Source organism: Syngnathus scovelli, chromosome 3 (genome assembly GCF_024217435.2).
Source record: "Syngnathus scovelli strain Florida chromosome 3, RoL_Ssco_1.2, whole genome shotgun sequence".
NCBI classification, from domain to species: domain Eukaryota; kingdom Metazoa; phylum Chordata; class Actinopteri; order Syngnathiformes; family Syngnathidae; genus Syngnathus; species Syngnathus scovelli.
In genome coordinates this window covers 18,086,477-18,109,329 of record NC_090849.1, presented here as the reverse complement: position 1 = coordinate 18,109,329, position 22,853 = coordinate 18,086,477, and the positions used below count along the sequence as shown (strand labels likewise).

General features: G+C 41.3%; 1 protein-coding gene across 5 annotated transcripts in view; it reads right to left on the bottom strand.

Annotated features, from left to right (window-relative positions):
* Positions 1 to 20,784, bottom strand: part of grid2 (glutamate receptor, ionotropic, delta 2) — a 260,037-nt gene extending 239,253 nt beyond the window's left edge. For 2 of the 5 annotated variants that reach the window (XR_007490638.2, XM_049763927.2), the window contains exons 1-3: positions 20,555 to 20,783; positions 15,180 to 15,238; positions 12,080 to 12,179 (exon numbers count right to left, since the gene is read on the bottom strand). Coding sequence is in view for 4 of the 5 variants with exons in the window: in XM_049763927.2 (XP_049619884.1) it covers positions 12,080 to 12,179; positions 15,180 to 15,182 (103 nt within the window). In the remaining variant the exon portion in view is untranslated. Of the gene's footprint in view, positions 1 to 10,812; positions 11,575 to 12,079; positions 12,180 to 15,179; positions 15,239 to 20,554 lie in introns of those variants that run through there. The other 3 variants (XM_049763926.2, XM_049763924.2, XM_049763925.2) reach the window with 3 other exon arrangements.
* Positions 20,785 to 22,853: the final 2,069 nt, after the last annotated feature.

Here is a 22,853-nt window from a genome sequence, read left to right as displayed (position 1 = left end):
TTTCCTGAAACTAGTCCAGTGGAAAGTAAAAGCAAAAGCAATCTGGTCTGTGACACTGGGCGACTTGGAGTTTTTGAATTTCTTGAAGTAAAATTTGTTCCAGACTCAATAAAATTCAAGTAAAACTACTCATCTGTGGGAAGGCAACGATATGTATGGTGGGTAATGAGTCGTTATACGAACATCTGCTGGTCCAAAATTAGTGTTTCAATATTGTATACGAGATCATAATTGTTAATTATGATCATACATATATAATAATATAATTAGGTTAATTGTTCATATTGCACTAAGCAGACAGCTAGTATGTTACAATACATACAATTTTTGGTTTTATGCTGTTTACCCTCACCCTGTCTCCTCTATGGCATCAATACTACCTTTCTGTGGTGGCATCACAAAAACACAAAAGTGCAATTTGTGGGATTTCACAACATTACTGACCATCCGAGTACATCAAAATCCCAAAGTGGTGGCATTGCACATTTGTCCGTTGTGACCCCTTCTGACTTGAACCCATTTCCTCTCTGAATATACGTATATCAACTTTGAACATACTAGCATCAAAGGCCAATAGCTCCAACAGCTCCAGGTAACCAGAAATTGCAATTCCCCTATGGAAAGGACGTGCAAAATGAAGGATGTCGTCACCGGGCAGAAATGCCAACCAAAAAAAACCCTGCAAAGCTGGTTAATGCCTCACCGCAATCCCAATTGCCTTACAAGTGCTAGGACTTCATCCTACCTTTGATGTCCTAGAAATAAAATCCACAATTTCAGAACTTAGGTTAAGTGCACCCAAACTACGCACGAGAAAAAAATTTTTTGACCAATTCTGTTTGTTGAGAAAGTGCAGTATCGGTTTAGCTTTCATTTCTTTTGGCTAATCATAGCCAATTTAGCAATGCTACATAAATCAAAGTGACCTTTACTTAAGACTTTTTATAGTGACTCCAAACACACAAAATAACACCCACTCATCCCCTGGTCTCGCACACACGCATGCACAAAAGGTCATCGGAAATGAGTGGAATTCATGAAAGCAAAAAAATAACAACAACAAAAACCAATATCCCAATGATTAGAGCTGGGGCCTGAGGACAAAAAGAGGATTTGCAGCTTAACTTTTTTTTCTTTAAGATTTAGCTACAAGACTTATGCTCAGTATAGCACAGTGTAATTGAATAAGACATTTGCATACGGATTTTTGTCCTGTTGCCTTTGATTTAATGTGGCATACAGGCACTTTCAGTCAAATGAATACCGGAGGGGTTCAAAATAAGCCGCGTGGGTGAAAGCATATACGTCAATCACGGGCCTTTGCCCAAATTTTCTTTTTGGCAACACGTCCCTTTCCACATCCCAACAAACATCCATCTCTCCATCTATCTATCTATTAATGGTGCACAGTTTCAATATGTATTGTCCTTTGGCTCTCAAAGTTCAGTGACGAGAAGTAGCATCCATTTAACACCATTTAAAACGAATAGACACCGCTTAATTCCAAGAGCAACTCCTACCTGCATGTAGGGTGGAGAATTGCTTCAGGTAGAAGCGAGTCGCACTTAAAGCCTTTTGAGCCTTGACGTCGTAACTCTTACAGCAAGTGTGTGATCAGCTTAAAAGTGCGGCCATAATCAATATGCCGCTTCGCCCGCACTCCCCGTGGCATCCACTCTTGTAAATAACAATGAAGTTTTAAATCGACCCGCTAGAGCACACACATTTGTAAGCCATTATTGTGCTCTTCATCATGTCACAAGGGTGAGGGTACCCTCAAAGACATGCATGGAGATTTATTTGAGAATGAGACAGCAGCTCCCCAACACAATGTGCTGTGCATGAGCAAATGGTGGACCGTGTTATTGTCTGCTAATGAAGCGCTCATCATAGTGCATTTCCTCATCTAATGGCTTTGTGTACAGTCTGCAGATGGGGGGGTGGCACCTACGAGTTGGGAGACAGACTGGGTCACGGAACATAAACATGGGGGTGCACAACATTGAGAAGCCATCACATGTCATTAATTGTCGGGCTAATTGTCGCTAAAGATGTCATAGGATCAGGAAAGGAGCCATACCAGGAAGACCCTTAACATGCTTCAGTAGGAGCTCCTGTTTTGGGTTGCAACTACATTCCAATGGGCTCTCTTTTTTATTCCAATGTATGTGTGAATTAATTATACCACTTATGTGAGCTCATTACACACACTATAATTATTTTGGAAGTAAAAAAGGAGGTATGTGAGGATATTCGATTCAGTTGGAATCCTTGTACCTATAAATTATCACTATTCAGGAGAGGCCGAAAATAGGCACTTACAGCCATTAACTTTTAACACTTCAGCATGGTCAATAATTTGTAGTAATAATACATGTGGACTGAGCAATAAGATAATTTTTGAAAGAATATGAAATTCACCAAAATGTGACGTATGAGGTTTTGGCATAATGACAGCAATACGGTTTATTATTCGGCTTCAAGTAATTTTTAATGCAACTCAAAGGTCATGCAAAAGTATCTTATCTGTCCACTAGCAACAAAAGGTTGCTTTTTTTTATTTAACTTTTTTATATAGTGTTAGAATGGTGCTAAGAGGAGCAGCTGCCACAATATATAGTGTTAAAAAAAATGATTCGTCATCCAAGTTAAAGCAGAGTATATTCAAAAATGGTTCATTTCTTTTTCAGCTTGCATGATAATGATTATTGTACTGTACATTACAGACAAAACTAAAACAATTTTCTAGCGAAAAATAGGTTCTTAAAATAGGCTTTAAACATGGTGCTTACCATATTGTGCCTACAGGGAAAAATTCCCCCACTGCGCTTCACAGAAACAAAAAGTAATTTCACTGTATTATACCGAATTTTGTTTCATGTTTGCTGCCGCTGTTTATTCCATCATGTTCATGTTTGAGACCCTTAAGGAGCGCACATTTGCCTGGCTGCGAAGCTGCAATCCAGATGGGCGCATGCAAGCAGCTTTGAGACATGTTGCCAAGTGTGTCAGACAAACAAACAAACAAACACGCTGACATCCCACGACGATGATTAGCCGAGGGTTTAACACCTCTCCGTTCTGATGCGTGTTTCCGCAAGTGTTAAAAACATGCAGATTATGTAGGAGGAGGGCAACTGGAGAATACGAAAGTCTCATTTTAATCCCTGTAATTTCCAAGGTGTTGGCGTTAATTTAAAGCTTTTCAATATTATGGCGCTAATTTTAATCTGCAAATGTACTTTTTATTTTTTTTGGACAGTCCTTTTTTGACCTCCACAACCTCTGTGGATTTATGATTATGTCATTTTAATCTGAGCATTTTTGGAGTAGTCTCATTTGACCCTGATCAACTTTGGTGTCATTTATGCTTGAGTGACTTTGACCTTTCCAACTTTAGCGGGATTTACAGTATTCTTATTTGAATTGACGCAATGGTGATCAAAAAAGCATGCTCACTCACTCATAGCCTTTGAACAATGAGGAATGCGTAGGAATAGAAATTCTGCAGTAGTACGTGTGCATCGAAGCATCACGCGGAACATAAACTCGTACTAACCGACTCCCACAATTGGCTGCGGCATTGTGACTACACACAAGCTGCTGCAGCATCTCAAGTCCCCCGCTGCACGCAACCGTTTGAAAAGAGCAAAGTCACCCGCGTGCGCATCAGTCATGCGATAATTGTGTTGTATAATATGGAAATGAAGGCTTCAACTATAATCTATTGCCTCCCCCCCAACCGAGTGCAACATTGAACAACAGCACCACCAAGTTGTTTCGCTCTCTCGCACTGAGGGGGGTTGACTGTGCGGTCATAATGAAGTCACTGGTGTGCTCAATATGATATCACGCCGCATAAGCGCTCTGCTATGCTCTCAAGGTGTGACACAACAAGCTCGGGCCACACAATACATCAATACATTATTATTTTGGAGCTGTCGACTCATTCATTTTATTTAATGCTTGTCCTCATTAGGGTCAAGGATGAGCGGGAGCCTATTTCAAATGACATTTGGCGAGTGGTGGTGATTCAAAACCGGAACCTCAGATATGCGAGGCGGCCGTGCCAACCACATCCATCACATTCACTCCCACTTACAATTTAAAGGCTTTAATGCCAGAGTACCTGGAGAAAATGCACGGAAGGACAGAGAGAACAAACACACGAGGACTGCGAACCTTATAACTAGGGAGGAATGCTAACCACGCAGCGTAGCAACAAAATGCAACAAATTAAAAAAAATAATAATTGGTATAAAAGTTGATCTGTGTTGTCAGAGTGCTCAGTGTGCATTTGCCTCAAACATGATTATATTCCCTAATTATCATTTATCTGTAACTCAATAGCAAATGTCCACATTGGATTTTTATATTACATCAGTAAACACAATTGAGAGATTAACATGAGACCTGATGATGGAGGATCTAGGTCATTGCTGGCATTGATATAATCTGAAATATATACTTGTGTTTGTGGCATGCCAACAAAATCCTCTGGCAACATCTCCATGTTTTACCATCCAAGGATTCACTTCAGTAGATTTCAACAAGGCAATTATAGTCTTTGTCCAAGTGTCATTTGTAGCACTGTGCTACAAAAAGCCACATGACCACCATTGGCTGTCGTGGAAATAATTCAGCGGAAGGAGTGGGCTGCCAGTATATGACAAAATTACCCCACCACACACACATGTACAGTTCCCCCCGAGACGCACTGCTCGCTGATGAGCATTTTTTAGAGCGCTATGCTTAAGCGGCATGCTTACTGCATGAACAGGCTCTCATTGGCGTACATGCATGACCGAGACATTCGAATGTCCACGTATTGTACGGAGCCGACTTAATGCACATTCAGGGTACACTTTGGCCGCTTTGCTGCACGTTGTGTTAAAGCAAGCAAAACTGTGAGCTGTAAATGTTCATTCTATTACACAAATGTAACGCATGAAGAATAGATGAGAAGCAGGCGTAGACAAATATAGGACATGCTAAAAGACTAAAGAATGCATGCTGGGACGTCTAGCGACAAGTATTGCCATCGCCGCAAAGTCTCACTGTTATTTGTTTTATAAATTTATACTTTAATTACCAAAGCGTGATTAATATAGAGGGAAAAATTAGCGTGTGATAGGAGAAGGTCTCCATTCTGCTCTTGAATCAGTATCAGAATGAAACTTGGCATGCGTGCAATTGCGGCAGCCTATTATGAGTAGCTCCTCATCGTTGTTTGCTAACCTTGCGCGAAAGGTCAAGTGTTGCCTAAGAAGGAATGCAAATGACACTTGGCGCTTTAGTAACAGCAATGCAGGGAAGTGCCCGTTGCTAATACAAAGCTTTATAAAGGCATCACTTCTCTTTATGAGAGTCTGTCTGGAATCCTCTTCCTGCCCTGGCCTCGTGGCCCTTGTGGAAAAGTGTTTTTTTGTGTGTGTTGTCCCCCCTTTGCCACATTGGCTGCCAGGTTAGTTGTGCTCCAGTTCAAGATGGTCACAACCTTCAGTATTTATTCATGACAAGCAACAAATTTGTCTGCGTCTCTTCCTATGTAGTATAAGCCAACCACAAAGCAGGATATTGCTTTTGCTGTTACTGTTTTTCCATTTATGGCTTTTTCATACAAATATTCACTGTACGCATGAGGTTACTGCTAAATTACCATCAGCGAGTGATACTGACTTGTATACAAGTTCTGTCTATGTTTTATGAACAAAACTCGGTCAAAAGATAATATGATTTTCTGACTCAAATCGTTTTGTTACCCCCCTAGTCATAATCCATTGCTTGCCTTGCTTGGGTCACAGGTGAGTAGCAGGCTATCCTGGCAGATTTTGGGGAACGTCTCGGCACGAAGTGATTGTCCACACGCTGCAGGTCTATTGACTTTTAAGGGTTATGTTGCAAAATGAGTTTGAAATGATTAACTATTTTTGCATCATTTTTTGTGGAGCTTATAAAGTTGAGAACTCAGCCCCTGTTTTTGTGCCCCATTTTGCCATCGAGTCGACATAGTCAAGCGATTCCTCTACAGTTCACAAGCTGAGTCTTGTGTGATGTAGAGTCACCCACTATGAAAAGCGTGATGAAACGACCATTCTTGCGTGCCAGTGTTTGCAGCCTGGCACAAACAGAATAGAATCAGCCAGAACCTCAACCATCCGGGCTCGTCCACTCGCATCAGCGACCGGCGCTGTTCCACCGTCATTGGCAACCGAGACAGACTACAAGTGCAGCCGCAGCCTTTCTGACAGGCAATCGTACTTCCCGTGGCTCCGCCGCGTCAGGCCGCCTCGTCCTCAAACCTTTTTCTCCCTCTGTTGCCCGCTGAAAAGATGTGCCTCAGCGAGTACAGGTACACACACGTCTGTCACTCGGCTTCACCAGATATCGCGCGGCACTTGCGAGGAACCGCCGGATGTTCCATGAACCGGATGTTTTTTTTTTTTCCCCCACCTCTGTGAATCATGCACACATGGGTGGAAAAAAAAAACTTTGGCATACAAGCGTTCCGAGATCTGAGGTGCTAAATCATCCCGGTCAAAGATAGCACAGACCAGCCCGTCTGTCGGCACTCGCAGATGCATAACTCAAAAGATGTGACATTAATACAAGGCGCCTCACAGTCACCGCTTATGTGTTGTGTTCATGAGCTGCATTGTGGAATTTACAACACGGGCCGCTCGTGGGGTTGCTGACAGCACGGCGAGAACTTTTGTACCAAACCAAAAGGTTGACGCGCTTTGAGTAACCCTTCGTTATGCACAACTAAGCCGCTTGACACAGCACAAGGCTATGCATCTGCATCAAAATGAAAGCTTAATGTCCTCACTACCAGCAATGACTTATTCACTTTACACCTTCACTAATGTATAAATTCACACCCTGCACATTTATTAGTCGACTGCATGACAAATGAGGTCGGCCAGCCCACTTTGCCATCGAAGACCAAGGCTTGCACTGCCAACTCTGCTCAGTTTAAGGCACGGGGCTAATCCATGTCAAAATAAACTGGGGAAACGTCAAACTACATTAAGACCATCAATCAGAATGACAGCATGCCAATCGGCAATAGTTATGCTGCAACAAAAGCAGCTCTCCTATATGGCTCTCTACTTTGCCATTTCAAATACTCATTAAAATATTCTATACACTCTGAATTGGAAACATTTCACTAACCATGATGGGGAGTTGGGAGGAAGGAAATATCAAGTAGGGATAAATGAGTGCTGTATGCATTTACGGTCAAATATGAATGACAAGCTTTTCCTAATGCTCCTGGTACAATGCAAAAAACAAATGATATTGACTGTGTAGTGAGGATTTAATGTGACTGCATAAATCAAGCAGTGTAACTGATCAAGGGGCAACACACCGCCACTCGCTCGCCTGCGTCGTCTTCGTGTCAGTACCGGCGGCCCTCATAAAGCACAAGTGGGGAGGGGGACGGGCATTGCCATGCAGCACGCGACGCACACAGGAACACAGCAGGAGTACACCCCTCCTTCCCATTCATCCTTCTGCATGCTGATGACCACAAAGAAATCAGCTCAAATCACATCACAATTGAAGTCATTTGCAAAGGAGGAGCAAGTCTGCATTCTGAGAAGTTGATAATGATACATCTTTGATTGTATTGTCAAAATTGACTCATTGGGAATTATTTTTAAACGATTTTAAATGTCACTATTTTTGCCCAACATGATAGTAAAAATAATTCTGAAAGAATTCTTTGGCGGAATGGACCAGTTTTGGTCTCCAGCCTTACACGGTATGGGGAAGGGGCTGCTATTTTACAACCAGTCTGCCCAACACTAAGTGCTGTGTGTAAAACTTAATCTGAATAAATAATAAGAGTCAATTAAACGGACCTGTTTTAGGCTAGAGGCGTGAGTCAATATTATTGATAACTCATTACAAGTTCAGCATTTAATGGAATGCTCGATCAAAGGTTTTTTAAACCTCGCAGGTTTCTGTACTCAGTCTTGAACCCTCAGTGAAGACTTAATACAAAATGTGAATTTTGATCAGTTGATTTGCAAAAACGAATAAAATGAATGCTATTCGGTTAGCATTCTGGGTCGCTGTGCTTTCGTTGTACATCAACTGGCTAGTTTACGATCAACGTGAAACATTGGAATAACGATTCACTCCAAGGGCATGGCGACCGTATTAGAGGTGAAAAAGTCTCTAAATACAGCCAAGAGATGCACAGACGCCCCCCTTATCCCCTTTGATATACATCTCCCCCGCCTTGCCTTCCCTCAATCCATCTTTAGCAGCAACAAAGAGATTAAAAAGGGATTACTTTTGACATGTCAATGTGATGCGCCCACTGGCTATGTTACTTTTTTCTTTTTCTTTTTTTTTACCTTTGTTCTAAGTCAATATGATGCACATTCACACACACAGTACACACAGGTCGGAGTGGAGTAAAGAGGTTTGCTCCAGGTTGAAATCTTGACATGCTCCCCAATGTCACGTCCATTTCCTTGAAACACTCGTGAGAAAAAGCAATCCTCTCACGCACTGTGGTTTATGGCTGCTGTGCTGAGGAGGCAAGAATAGATGGATTGGCGAGGGAAGGAGAGAGACAGTATTATTTTGGGGGGGGGGGTTCTCATTGATAACCTTTTTGTTGCGATTCAGAGAACATTTGGCGAGCAACAAAATGAAACTATTGATCACGAGGCAAAATGGCAGAGTGGAGGGAAAAAAAACAAGAGAAACAAAAAAAAAAAAACTGAAATCAAATAAGTCAAATGTCTCACATTTGTTCATGCTAGTGTCCCGTAATGCACTGTTTCAATGAGGAGGAATAAATGCAACTTGCATTCAACAAACCACAAAAAGCTTTCGTTGTCAAACAGAGACTGCTTGTTTGTCTGGTTTGCACAAATAGAACAGTTAAGACTTTGTTTTGTAGGATTTCATACAAAAAGAGAACGCCTGTTCATTTGGAAGAAAATAATGTTGTTGTTTTTTAACAAAAGTCAAAAACAATTTGACAAAATCTTGGCGTATAGCTTCTGGAGGACCCGCAGGACTCGGAGTCAACAATCGGCAAAATAAAGTACAATCGACGAGTTCAACCTTCGTCTGTGTTCTAGTTAAGGGACTTTATGGTTGGTATGAGGTAGGTGCGTCAGGTAGGCAAGCATCCCCATCTCACCAATAGACGCTTCAAATAGTCGACCTTCAACTGCTTTCAGTTCTGCTTTATTGTTGGTGAGCCTACTGAGAAAGGTCGCATAGCGTCTCTATAGCCAAGAGCTTTAACGCTGCTATGTATGCGTGTCAGAAGGATGAGTCTTCCGTGTCATGGGGCGAGACACTTGCAGAACACGCTGCGGCTGCTGGGATCAAACCAGAGAGTCACATGGTGATCTGTTGAACTGCAGGATTAGAGATGTCTGCCTCGCCTCGCTGTGGCACCTCCACCATTGTGGGGGGGGGGGGGGGGGGGGGGACAGCGTACTACCGCCACGTGCTAACAATTTAATGCTAGTCCAAATGGAGCCTCTCTTGGCAAATACAGTTTTGAACATCTTTTTAAAATAGTTTGTCCAAGCACATTTTATTATGAAACAAATTATTTATAAATGTCTTGATAATGCTGAAAACGCATCAAGGTGAGTTAAAACGTTACCCAATTCTGTTAGCTAACTTCCTTGTTTTCCTACTACATCGACAAAATATTGTGATATTATAATCGCAGGTCTGCCTGATGCCTCGTTTAGCAATAAAGAATCTAATTACTCTTCCGTCCTAATTATCATCATTGGAATAATCACAGTATCATTTTCGTTGTCACTCGGGCATATTGCAAGTCACATCACTATTTCGACCCTTGTAGCCACATAAGCCTGACAGTGATTCCGCTCCTGACAAGCTGCATCCAGGGACCTGCTTAAATTGGCCCCATAAATGGATCAAATCGCCCGTGCTTTTTTTTTTCCCCCCTGCACACCATCAGCTCATTTCAGAAGCCAGTGAAATATAGATGCTATCATGACCGTCCAAATACACTTCCAAATGGACAGGTGCTTATCATCATGATGGTGTCTCACCCACACATTCGTGCGCTCCCTCCCTCCCACTCCCTCTCTCAGTCTCCAAGGCCGTTGAAGTTGTGCAATCGTTATGCGCACCCACCACTATCTACGACCACTTCGTCGTGATGTACACAGCACCTAAAACTGCACTCATCGCTCTCAGGGTGTGTGTGTGTGGGGGGGGTACACCTCATTCCCTTGTCGGTGAAATGCATCAAAAGCTTTATTTTCATTTTCTTTTTTTCCCCAAATCCTCGGTCGCATTTTTTCTTTTTTTTTTAATTGCATTGCTGGCCAGAAATGGTGTGGCAGGCCACATATGACCCACGGGCTTTGGGTTCCACACCCCCTGCTCTAAAGCAACAGTGCCACACTTTGGAGGCAGCAAAGACGGCGGGACGTGATTTATTCCTCTCTCCTCTTCTCCAGCACTGCAGATGCCTGCGATGGATACTCTGCCTATCCTCGCTGCAATTTTTGAAGATGACCCTTTTTACACCATTCCTTTGATCAAAAAAATAAAATAAAAATCGTGCAATCACTCAAGATGACATTCCGGATGTGTCGCACCCTGCGGGTCTTTTCTATTGATCAACCCGCGTAAAGAGACGACACCTTCCTCTACGAGGCGATGCGTGCAAATTCAAGTTCAGGGACAAGTTAAAATGGAAAGTTGACGCATCTTTTTTTGCCCAAGAATACAACCAAGCACGCATAATTTGAGTTTCTAAACCAAGACAAAATGGTCCAAATTTCTTACCAATGTGGATGATGGAGTCCGAAAGCGCACACTTCCACTCGTGGCTCCAAATGACAGCCATGAGCAACACAGTGCGAAAAACTCTCATGGTGTCCAAATAGATGGATGGACTGACTAGATGAATAGATAGTCTCCTCCCTATTTAAAAGCAGAGCAAATCCAAGAAAAAGCAGAGTCTGGGGTTTTTTTTTTTTTTTAGTCCATCTGTGAGGAGCAGCTCACTCTTTGCGGGGATGCAAGAAGAAGAGGAGAAGGAAGAAGAGGAAGAGGGGGGGATAAGTGTTGGTCCTCCCCAGTGTTAAATCATCGCATGGCAAAAAGGAGAGGCGCGAAAGCCGCAGACGGCGAGCTGCAGCGGAGGGAGGAGAGAACAAATCTGCAAGCCTGCGATGCCTCAGCTTCAGCGGCACGCTCTTCAAACGCGACGCAAAATCCAAACTCAATCAAGCAATCCAAGCACCAAAACTTCCAGAATTTTCATTTCCCCCATTGGTTCCCTGTCACACACTTTTAGTCCGAGGCTGGAACACACACCATATTCCCAAACTGAGGAGAAAAAAAATGCTCCTAGGAAAAACAGGAAATGAGGTGTACAATGTACACTTTGCTTTTCCACAACAAGGTGGCAGGATCCAAAAGGAGGAGGAGAAGCAGCGATGATGCGCAAAGCCTCGCTCCGCACTCCGCACTCTGTATGCGGGGACTCGCGTTAAGCCCCGGCGTGCGCACAGAGAGGATGGGGAAGGGGAGGTGCGTTGTGTGCCTGTTGTGTGTCTGTGTGTGTGGTGAAGAGGGGGGGCGGGGGGGGCTAGCGAGCGATAGAGAGCAGAACGCAAGAGAGGCAGACAGAGAAAGAAAGAGAGAGAGAGAGAGGCAGAGAGATCTGGCATTACATTGCTGAGGACCATGGATGCTCACTTCCATCATTCCTCCATCATCTCTCTTTCTTTCTTTCTCACTCCCTCTCTCTCTCTCTCTCTCTCTCATTTATCTTCAGGGCAAATAACTGCCCCTCATTGAGAATTGGTGCCGTTCGAGTTATGCCTATGAAACTGTTCTAATGACAAATCAGAGGTTGATGGTGGCTGTGCCTGGTACACTGGTCAGCAGGAAAAGGGACAAGCAATTTCCACCAACAGGCTCCCCCACATTTACTATTGACGTCACCCGTATACTTTTTGAATAACAAATGCCCACAAAGCTATTTGAATGACAAGGCAGAGGCAAATTTGACAGTTGGATAGAGTCAGCAAGAACAGGGACTTACCTTCATCCATCCTCAACGGAGTCGCAGGTGAGCTGGAGCCTATGCCAGCTGGCTTCCGCCAAGAAGCGGGATCAACCCTCAACTGGCTGCCAGTCAAATACTGGGAAAAGAAAAGGAAAGAATTCCAATCAACAGGCGGGAGAAGACATCTACATACACTGAGCTCTGGTGCTGTTCTGTCAAAAATGTCATCGTACTGTAGAACAGTTAGAGTCAGCAGGAACAAGGTAATTCCCATCGACAAGTCTCTGCAGATGGCCGCACATATTGAATTTTGCGACTTTCAATTGAATTCAGGCAAAAAGGGCAATAAGCACTCTGTATTCAAAATACACAATGCACAAAAGCAGAACGGCGCCATCTGGTGCCACCTTTTATTTTTAATTTAACTATTGTGCTCTGTATGACATATAAACAAGAATTGGCTCAAGAAAGACAAGAGTGCCACCTGGTGTGGCATTACCACACAATGAACTTAATGACTAACCATTTTTAACTGTTTTAATACGGTGTCAAATTGCATTCCATTATTTTGTAGGAGATGATGTTACTAAGGCTAATGTTACGAGCTGCCATTTTGTGTTTGCAAAGTACTTCCATTTTAAATAAAGTAGCTATTTTTTTTCTTGGGTAAACTCAGCCAGGCAAACCAAATTTAAAGAATAAAAGAAAAACATAAAAAAAAAAAAAAGATTACATCACAGAACCGCATAACCTTTTAATTCTGGTACTTTCTTCAAGGATTTTGCCATCAGTCATTGCTGACATCCGGTCGCCCCCTTCCTCTATCTGCAATCAAGTGTTTGTCCAACGCAGTCCTACCCTGAAGGGCTCCTCTTAATCGGCCTCAGACGTTGGATTAGGGATTAGGAGGATTGGGAGCTGCTGGCTAGCCTCGCACAGACGCATTCAAGGAACGGGACAAGAAGAAGGAGAAGAAAAAGTGATAGGCCCACTAATACCGTCAAAGCTGGTCTGGCTTCTGCTCTTGTGGCGCTATTGATTATCATTTGTTATTTGGGTGTCTGGAGACGGCGAAAAATGTGAAAAGGAAGAATTCATGCTTTTCAAAACAACAATAGCCACTATGCTTGTATTTTAGTCAAACAAACAAAGCAGACTTTGACTTTGATGGACATTTCTTGGGTGAACGTTTTGTGTTTTTATGATGAACATTTCCCAAGACAGCAGTTGCTGTATTATTTTACCAATGTAATACAGAAAATACGCCACAAGTTGCAATTAGTGCAGTTCAATTTTTGGCCTCCACATTAATCAAAGTTTAACACATAAACATTCAAACACAAAGGAATTTAACGTCATTGGAAATGACCCCACCTAAAGAATTAAATAATAAACGTCGTTGCATTATGTATTTTCCTGCCTTAGCAGTTCTAGAAGGAAGAAAAAAAACTCTCGGGCTAAAATGAGCAACATTATTCTCACTAATGGAACCACAGCCTACATCAGAGAGTAACAGTTTGATTTATTTTGACTTTGATCAAAAAAGTCTTTCCTATTTTTCCCACCAAACATCCAAAGCAAAAAAGCAACCAGCGGGCCGACCTCAGACCTCGGCCATGTGATAAAACGCTTGGCTTGCCACTGAGCAAAGAGACGGACATAACCTTGAGGTGGCGCTCACTCAACTGCGCAGCGGAGTTCAAGTCTTGTGTGGAAATGTTTGGCTTGAAAGCCAGAAAATATTCTGTACACCATCTGTGTTGACTCAAACCAAATTGCCAAAAAAAAGGATGATCCCGTTATGACATGACACACTTTTTTTAATCATTTTCTGCACACAATCTCAGATTTTTACAATTAGCAATAGCCACCTTGTTTCCGTAGAAACAGAAGCCTCAAGCCTAATACGGTCAATAGCCATTACTCTTCCCAGTTGACTCCATGATAATAATAAACGACCCAGGTCACCATTACAGGATGACTTGCTTTTCTAATGTTCTCATTAATCTGTATTTTTTTTTTTAATCATTAGTGTTCCTTTTGAGTCATGCTAACCCCTTTTGAACTGTTCTCAGCATTCGTCGGCAGAGGAGGTGCTATTTTATGTGCGTGGCTGTGAATCAAAAGCCTCTTTACAACAGCGCCATTGTTTTTTTTCCTTCATCTACACCTTTTATTCTTTTAGCATCGTGCTAAACCGTTTGCACTATTGCAGCATTCAAAGTATTTTTTGGGGTTTGCCCATAACCACAAATTTGTTAGACCTGCGATCCACTACTACCGTGCAGATCATATGACATCATCATATGGTAAAGTTGTCAAGCAATCCCTTGACTATTTACCTGTGACTGTACCTCCTTGTGGATTGATATTTTCACACTCCCCACAGCTAAAACTTTGGGGAAAGTGAAAACATATCAAAAACGACTTCATATATGAATTCTATAAATATTTCTGAGCCATGAGGGAAGTTAACGCCTTTTTGCAGATTGTCTTCAGAGCCTGCTGCAGTAATCCAACAGAGGTTTGGCAACATCACCCACAGCCTTGACTGGAAAGGAATATGCAAAACGGCATCTTTTATTGTTGGGCCGTGGACGAGCAATGAACTGAGCCAGCGTGCACAAAGTGTATCATACAACATAGTCTCTTGTGAAGCCAAACACAGGGACACAAAACATGTCTCTCAGGTGATGTACTTTTATGTTGGATTGTTATGTTATTCTATTTAATAGAATCTACATTTAATGCTTTCATTTCTTGGAGCAGTTTGAATGGGAGGTGATATTTGATGCTTTCCTATCTGAAACAGGTCATGAAGGTTGAGTTCTGCGTTTATAATGCCCTACATCTAATACAAAATGTCAAAGATAAATAGAAAAATTATTCATTATTAATTGTAAAAATAATTTTCAAAGTCAACTGCTTTCTGTGCCTTACCAATATTTTATTTCATTTTTTTTTAATATTTGTCAATTAAAGGTGTGCCTTACAATACCTGGCTTACCGTAACCACATATTTCATTTAATTGTAAAACAAGATATATTTTAGATTGATATTTCCTTGAAACTGATTGGCCACCCTGTGTCCTTATACATAAGCATCACAAAGATGAGATTGTGCTCTATTTCTTACCATGACAATTTAGTCGCCCATCTTGTCCCCTTCCAGTCTGAACTGCATGCAGAGCGTCACTGTGTGGGAGAGAAAGAAGAAAATTCTATACAAAATTGCAAAATAAAAGCCTTTAGTAGAAATCAAATTGTTGATGAAAATTGGCTTCCATTTTTCAAATGTGGCAATCTATTAAAGTGGCAAAGATAAAAGCAGCTCATTGCCTCGTACAAAGAAGTCAACCGGGCGGACGGTGAAAGCGGACATCACAACTGCTTATTAGCGTTGTACAAGTGCATGTCAATCGGCTAGCTTTGTGCGAGACAGTTACACAAATGCTTTACATTCACCAATGTGGATGAGTGGAGTTGAAGTTGTTCAAAATTAATTTTCCCGTGGGATACCATGGAAACAGAAACAACCACTTTTGTGCTAGTTATTAAGCGCTATGCTTTCAACAACCTTCCTTTTACATCACTGTCTCATCCATCCTACATTAATTAGATTGCGCTTATTTGAGTACCATCCCCTGTTCTATATTATCACCACACTAGTACACGTCAGTGGCAACCTGACACAAAACCAACAAAAAGCTCAAATGTTTAAGCTCACAGGCCTCAAACTCAAAAGTTTGCCCACCCATGCTTTGCAGTCTTGTGACATTTTCTGACATCACGCGGAATTTCAGCCCCGGAGCTCCAAGGCACAGACCACCCAAGATTAAGGCAGCTAACACTGCACATCCTTTTAGTTCTCTTATTCTGAAACCCATTCACACATCTGTTGTGCCAATTCTAACTGTTGCTAACTTTACAAACACACAAACACACACACACACACACACACACACACACACACACACACACAACGGCAGTCGTCGGAGGCTCTCCCCTCGGGCTTTGTTGCCATTACAAGTAACAGTTATGACAGCTCTTTGCCTCTTTAATGTGGTATTTTTAGATCAACAATGTGCGGTACACTTCGGGTCATTGTTTCCAGTCGTATATAATTTTTTGCTGCTTTCAGTATTAAATTATTGTGACTCGGCAATACTTAGTAACAAAGGTAGCCAGTCCGTGATATATACTGTCTGAGAATATAGTCTGTCAGATTGTCTGAGGAGAAAATGTTCTTTGAACTTCATTTTTTAGTAACTCCTTGTCAAATTACACATAAAGATGTGTTCATTGCTTTGATTGAACAAAGACTGGTTTTGATTTTTGTGATTTTGAGAGAGCGTGCGTGCGTGAGCTTTCGTTTAAACAGAGTCATTGATGGCCTTTGCAAAGCAATTACAGAGTGTTTTTCTTTGCTGGCCTAATTGCTATCCAATATAAAATAAATATATATAAAAAAATTAAAAATTAAAAGGGCCTTTATATAATTGTGAGCAGGGTGGCTACAAAAAACAACCAAACAACAACAATGGCGACAAACAATTATTACTGCTTCTCTAATAATTGGATGTGGATCCTTGTTGTCATAGAAGTTTAGGAATGTTTAACAGCTGAATGTTGCTTTTAGCTTAAAACCCAACAATGAAAAATCTGCTGAGAATGAGTCATTGAAAAGCTTGTGTTGGTGTGAGCAGACAAGTGTTGCGAAAAAGAGGCGGAAAATCTGCAAGCAGTGTTTAATAGGCAGCTACAAGCTTTGGTCGCATTTTATGTTTTTATGGTGATTTCTAATCTACACTCTCCTTTTTGAGGTCTTTCCCATATACCGCTAAATGGCCTTTTACTGGAAGCAAGATGTATGCAACATTAAGATAAGATGATAGGTCTAAAAGAGCTTTGGCCTTACATCATGTTTTTTTACATATACATCACTATGACAACAAGCAACAACCAACACCACCAATTTTATTTCACCTGCCCTTAAATTATAGATTCTCCTCTCAATCATGCGTCTGGTCCTCATGTAAAGACTCCTGAAGTGAGCCATAAAATTAAATCCCTTTATGCCCCCCCTCCCCCCCCCTCCACCCTATGCTGTTAACCCACAAGATAAGAAATGAAGTGGTGGTGGTGGTGAGATTGTAAGACCAAGAGAAAGGAGGTAGAAGATCCTCGCCCCCAGCTATGCTATTGAAGTGGTGCCGGGTGTTGAGAGGACGTTCTTGAGGGTAATTATAGCACTGCCTATTCTTTGAATGTCTTAATAGCAGGCAATAGGAGAGCACAAAACAGTTTTGTCGTGGTCACATAAATTAGGGATGGAAATCTTTCTATTGAGGATCTATTTACGAGCTCAGGAGACTCAGCTAGATGTACCCAATACAACCTAATTTTGCTACTTTCAAACAGAAGCTGAGCAACTATTGGACTTGGAGAGATGGACGGAAAGAGTAAAGCCAGATTTTGACTGAAGGCAACATCCGTCCTCATTGGACTCTTGTTGATAGATAACAGATAAGGATGGGTGGCAGTTGGACTGACGGACAAATACACAAATAGAATAAAACTACAAATGCAGACAGTCCCTGAAGGCACCACCCAACTTCATTAGCTTCCATCAACGGTGTTGGTCTTTTAGATGACTGCTGACCAACTCGGGTATTAATCTAAAATGATGACATTCCGAGCAAATTTTTGATTCGTACAACTTTAGAGTTATACTGCTACATGGTGACACAGATTGTCAATCAAACCGTTTATCTCACCACTCAAAGCCTAAATTCCGCCCTTTTACCCCTCCTCCCTTATCGCAAAGGTTTTTTCCCCCTAAAGTGTTCGAAGAGAACAACTCGCTAGTCAAGTCATGTATAGGAGCTGTCCCCTAGTGGTGGTGCTGAACGATACGCGCAGTGTACTGCAGTCGGAGCTGTCCAAACCCCTGGTGCTGAAATAAACACTACGGCAAGGCAGCCATCGCCGTTCTATTGCAGCTTGTCCTCACATTAGGGGCTCATCCCAGCTGACTTTAAGGCTGGAGACGGCATCCACCCTGTATTGGTCGTTGTATGGCACTTAAGACAAACACCCATTAACAATATTTACTTTTAGGGGTGATTTACAATGTTGTGGGAAAAGGTGGGAGTATTTGCGCAGAAATGAGAATTTTAAGTGCCACACTGGGGGGGACTGAGGAAAAATTTTAAATCAGACCTCAGAACTGTGAGGCATACCTGCTAAACACTATACTGATGTGTGTGTGTGTGTGTGTGTGGGGGGGGGGGGGGGGGGTCCAGCTTAATCCATTTCAAAACATTAAACTCAGCGTACTAAAATACCATTATCATAATGGTATCAGTATTATTTATCATCCAATGTTTATCATACTGTGCCGAGGCTGGCAACAAAAATAGGAGCCTTAAATTTAGATCCCAGGTCATCCATCTCATAGTGAAATAAATGTAAGTAAATAAAATGTTACATTATAACTTTGGCAAGGATGAATGTAATATTTAATTTTTATCAAATTGCTAAATATGTTTTGATCAGTATTGTTTGCCCCCACATAATAAAAGAGGTTCATGAGAAACTTTCTCAAGTCATTTTTGTACAAAATGCTACAAAATTCTCAGCACAACAGGCTCATGCGCTTACTTTTAATGACTGAAGTCCCAGCAAGAAGCTAAACACCCATTTAACCTGATGGAATAAACGACAATGACTTTAACCTCACCACGAAACTGCAGTTAAAAAAAAAAAAGAAAAAAAAGCTCTAAAATGGCTGCAGTGCTCATAATAAAGCGATTAGGATTCTTCAAGCGTCATTTACCCGAAAAAAGTAATGAAGCCACGTGAGAGTAAGTACATGAAAATAAAAGCACGCGAGTCTTTTCATACAGAGATGTCAGAGTGGAAGGTCCAGTGAAGTGAGGCAGCACACTAATTACATATCGATTGCGGCGTTCACCTTTCTCAAAATGCCATTGCTTTCTTTTTCTAATTTAATCACAGCTGGTGCATACCTCTCTCTGCTGCCATGTAGAGTCAAACATTTTTTATACCATATTCAGCCATATACACAGACACATATTATAGATAGATAGATAGATAGATAGATAGATAGATAGATAGATAGATAGATAGATAGATAGATAGATAGATAGATAGATAGATAGATAGATAGATAGATAGATAGATAGATAGATAGATAGATAGATAGATAGATAGATAGATTTTTTTAAAACCCCATGAATGCTCTAGAAATGCTATTAAAGAGGACATTTTATGAAAATGGGTGGAGTTTGCTTTCTTTTGGCATTTTTGTAGATAAGACAAAAGGGCGTTTTGCGCCGTGGTGGTGGTGAACACAGTCAACTTGCTTCCATCAAACTGCAGCAGTTTCTCTAATTTCCTTTAAATTTACTGTGGGGTATCTGATCTAAAAGCAGGTGTCCTTTTATAAGGGACCACAAGAAGATATCCACTTGCGGTTAATTTAACTTTTATTTTTCTGCGATGAAAGAGGGGATAGTTCATTGGTTCTCTGATTTTTTTTTACACTAAGTCGCACAACATTAAAATACAATAGCACTCACATACACACCCGCACACCAACAGCGTTAATAGCAGGCTGGCTGATGTTCAGCACAGCTGTGGCTCACATTCCCTCGGGTGTTTTTTTTCCCCTCGTAACCCTCCATGTCTGTCTCTCGTACTTCACCTCCCCACTGATTTCTTGCCTACCATTCTTCGGACCCACCCTTCTCTCAATATCAACTGCCACAAGGTTGGGATAGACTCACCATCGCAGTTCAAATCAACACACTAAAGTTGATAGGTCAAGAAAATAAAAAGCATGAATCTTCATTTGTAAAACACACATTTGTGTCACTACTTGTTGCAAGGCAGAGAACTCAATCATGACTGCCACATAGGCCGATAGAACTGACAGGAACCAGAAGTGTTCTTTTTTTCCTCGTCACTTGTTAGTAGGCAGAATAGACAGGATTAGTCTTGTAATCAAGACCACATCAACCGAGACCAAGCCATTGCTGAGCCTAGAGTATCAAGACCAAGAGTTGGAGGTGTATACATTTAAAAAAATAAAAAATCACAAAATAAAAACCACAATGACAGGTGTCTTTTTTTTTCATTACATTTGCAACAAAACCAACAATTATGATAAATTCTAGAAGCAAAAGACTACATCATGCATCACAATAAAATTAATGAAAGTCAACATTCACTTTAAATTTACTGCTTTAAGACGAGTTTTATTGTCTTAGAATATGCTGACTTTATTTAAAAAAAAAAAACACTTTTGATCATCCTTACTTCATTTTGTGTTGACTTTGTACTAGTTTTAGGGTCATTGCTGAACCGAATGATCATCTTTCTGCAACTGAAGCACTAAAATAGGACTAAAAATAAATCCCGTTGGTCGCGTCACCCCACCTAGTGATTTTAACTTTGCCAGCGTGGTTAATACACTCGTCACTTTACCTGTCCTCAATGTGCAGAAGAAAGTTAGACGCTGTTGCAGCCAGAAGTTTCCGCTTTGTGCGCACCAGAATTTGCACGTTGCAGCATGTGTCCGCTTGCATTTCGCTTGTCAAGCACAATCCTTTTGGTTTTAGAACCCAAACTCAACACTGACTAGTTTGCAGCGTCTCGAGTCGTAATTTTCCTCTTTCCGCGTGTGCAGGGCGGCGTGACACGTAGGCGGAAAACAACTCGATCACGCCCCTGGTCATGTGAATCAGGTGAGACAGGGAGATATAGTTGCTAGTGATGCTAGTGATAGTTACTAGTGATGTGTTTTTGTAGCTTCTCGAATTTTATGTTTACTTGTTTGTTGTTGTACTTGTTTTTGTTGCAAAGCAAATTTAAAAAAAAAATCATTTTGTTGTGGGTTTTTTGTGGGTTTGTGTATATTTTTATGGGGTGTGTGGATTAAAACACTCAAAATGTCAGGTTTTATTTTTTGTGTTTTTCTCATATTTATTGATAGTACATACACACATTTTCAATTTTACTCTGGAGACTGCAGCAATTGATTGTCATACAAGACAGAAAATAAGGAAATTATCCATTTGTACACATCCTAAAAAATATAGGTCAGATGTATATATTATGTTTGAGAATATGGTTATGGTTACATACAAATATTTGTCTTGCCATGGATCCATTTCATCTTTCACGCTGCTTGTCACTTGAATGTCTTTCCTTTTCATCTTCCATCACTGTAGATCTGCTCCATTTTTTTCATGAGGATAATGAATTGCCTTCGTGTGTGTGCATGTGGGAAGGGGGGAGGTGGTTGTCTGTGCGTGAGAGATGTTTGAAGCAAAGCCAAAACGTTGGCCAACACAAAATCTTTGTTCCTTTCTCACGTAATTGCGACTAATGAATCCGCTTTAATTGCCATCCATCGCTCTCTGATCCATATGTGCCATCAATAACAACACCGCAAGACAACCAATGTCATCATACATCATGTACATGATCCCTAATTAATAAAATAAACAATAAATTGTGCTGTTCCCAAGTAGTTGTTCCGAGTCGACTTCTTTTTCCCCACCAACGCGTTTGCTTAGCTGCTTGTTACTAGGCAGAATGCACAGGGCTCAAAGATGCACCAGAGAATAATAGGCCAAGCCACTGAGACACAGTGAGCAAGTCAGCAACACATTATATTATTAAGAAAGATAAATGTTTGATGATGGCTGAGTCAAAGTGGTTATGCACTACAGCTATGCATTCCATGAAGTCCCCGTCTGCACAATGGTGCAATAAAGTAGCCCATTAAATATTTACAGATGTATGGAAAGCAGCGACAGCATTTGCATCCTTCACAGCAGCAACTTTTGCTGTGCTTTCTCATGCAAAGGTATAAATCTAAACATGGCCCAAACAAACAATGGCGTGCACACACGCACTTCACAAAAAAGGATGGCGGTGATCCATTAACAAGATTTACTCGTCTTGTCACCGACCGTCGGTTGCTTGTTATTTCCCCTGACTCGTGTGCCCACTTTGAGCTCGACACAATCTTGGCGCACACAACAAAAGAAGACTCGCATCCTCTGGGTGCCTGACATTTTACTATATTGTTATTATTGTTATTCAATTCTGAAAATAAATAAATATATAAATACATTTGGTGATGCACTTTGACTTTGGAAACTATTTGTCACAGGTTCTTTTCTGCTCTGAGTACACGACGCAAGTTCGATCCAAGCATATTTGGATAAGTTTAGTGGAGAAGAGGTGGCGCGTTGGTTAGCACGTCCGCCTCACAGTTCAAAGGTGCGAGGTGCGATTTAGGCCTTCCTGTGTTGAGTTTGCATGTTCTCCCCGTGTCTGCGTGGATTTCCTCTGGGTGCTCCTCCCACATTACGGAAAACATGCATGGTAGGCCAAGAGGGGAAATAAAATTTCCATTGGATTTGATGAGCCTTAGCACAACTAGTTTGCTTATTACCAGAACGTGGTAACGTGCCAGTTTAGCGTGATCTACTTTTGTAGTTACCCGATAGAAAAACAAAATAAAGCCTACACAAGTCACTTCCATCCACTTTGCACTGATGTTCTCCATTTCAGTACACAGATGAGGAAATCATCATCATGGGAGCCAAAATAATAAAAGCCATATTTCATAGCAGATCTTAATATCCTTTGGAGGAAGTCACCGTCACGCCAGCGCCTTATTCAAATGTTGTCTTGTTATCTGATAAAAAAAAACAAAAAAAAAAAACAGCTACAGCGTGATAAATGTAATAAATCTTGTGTTGATTACACT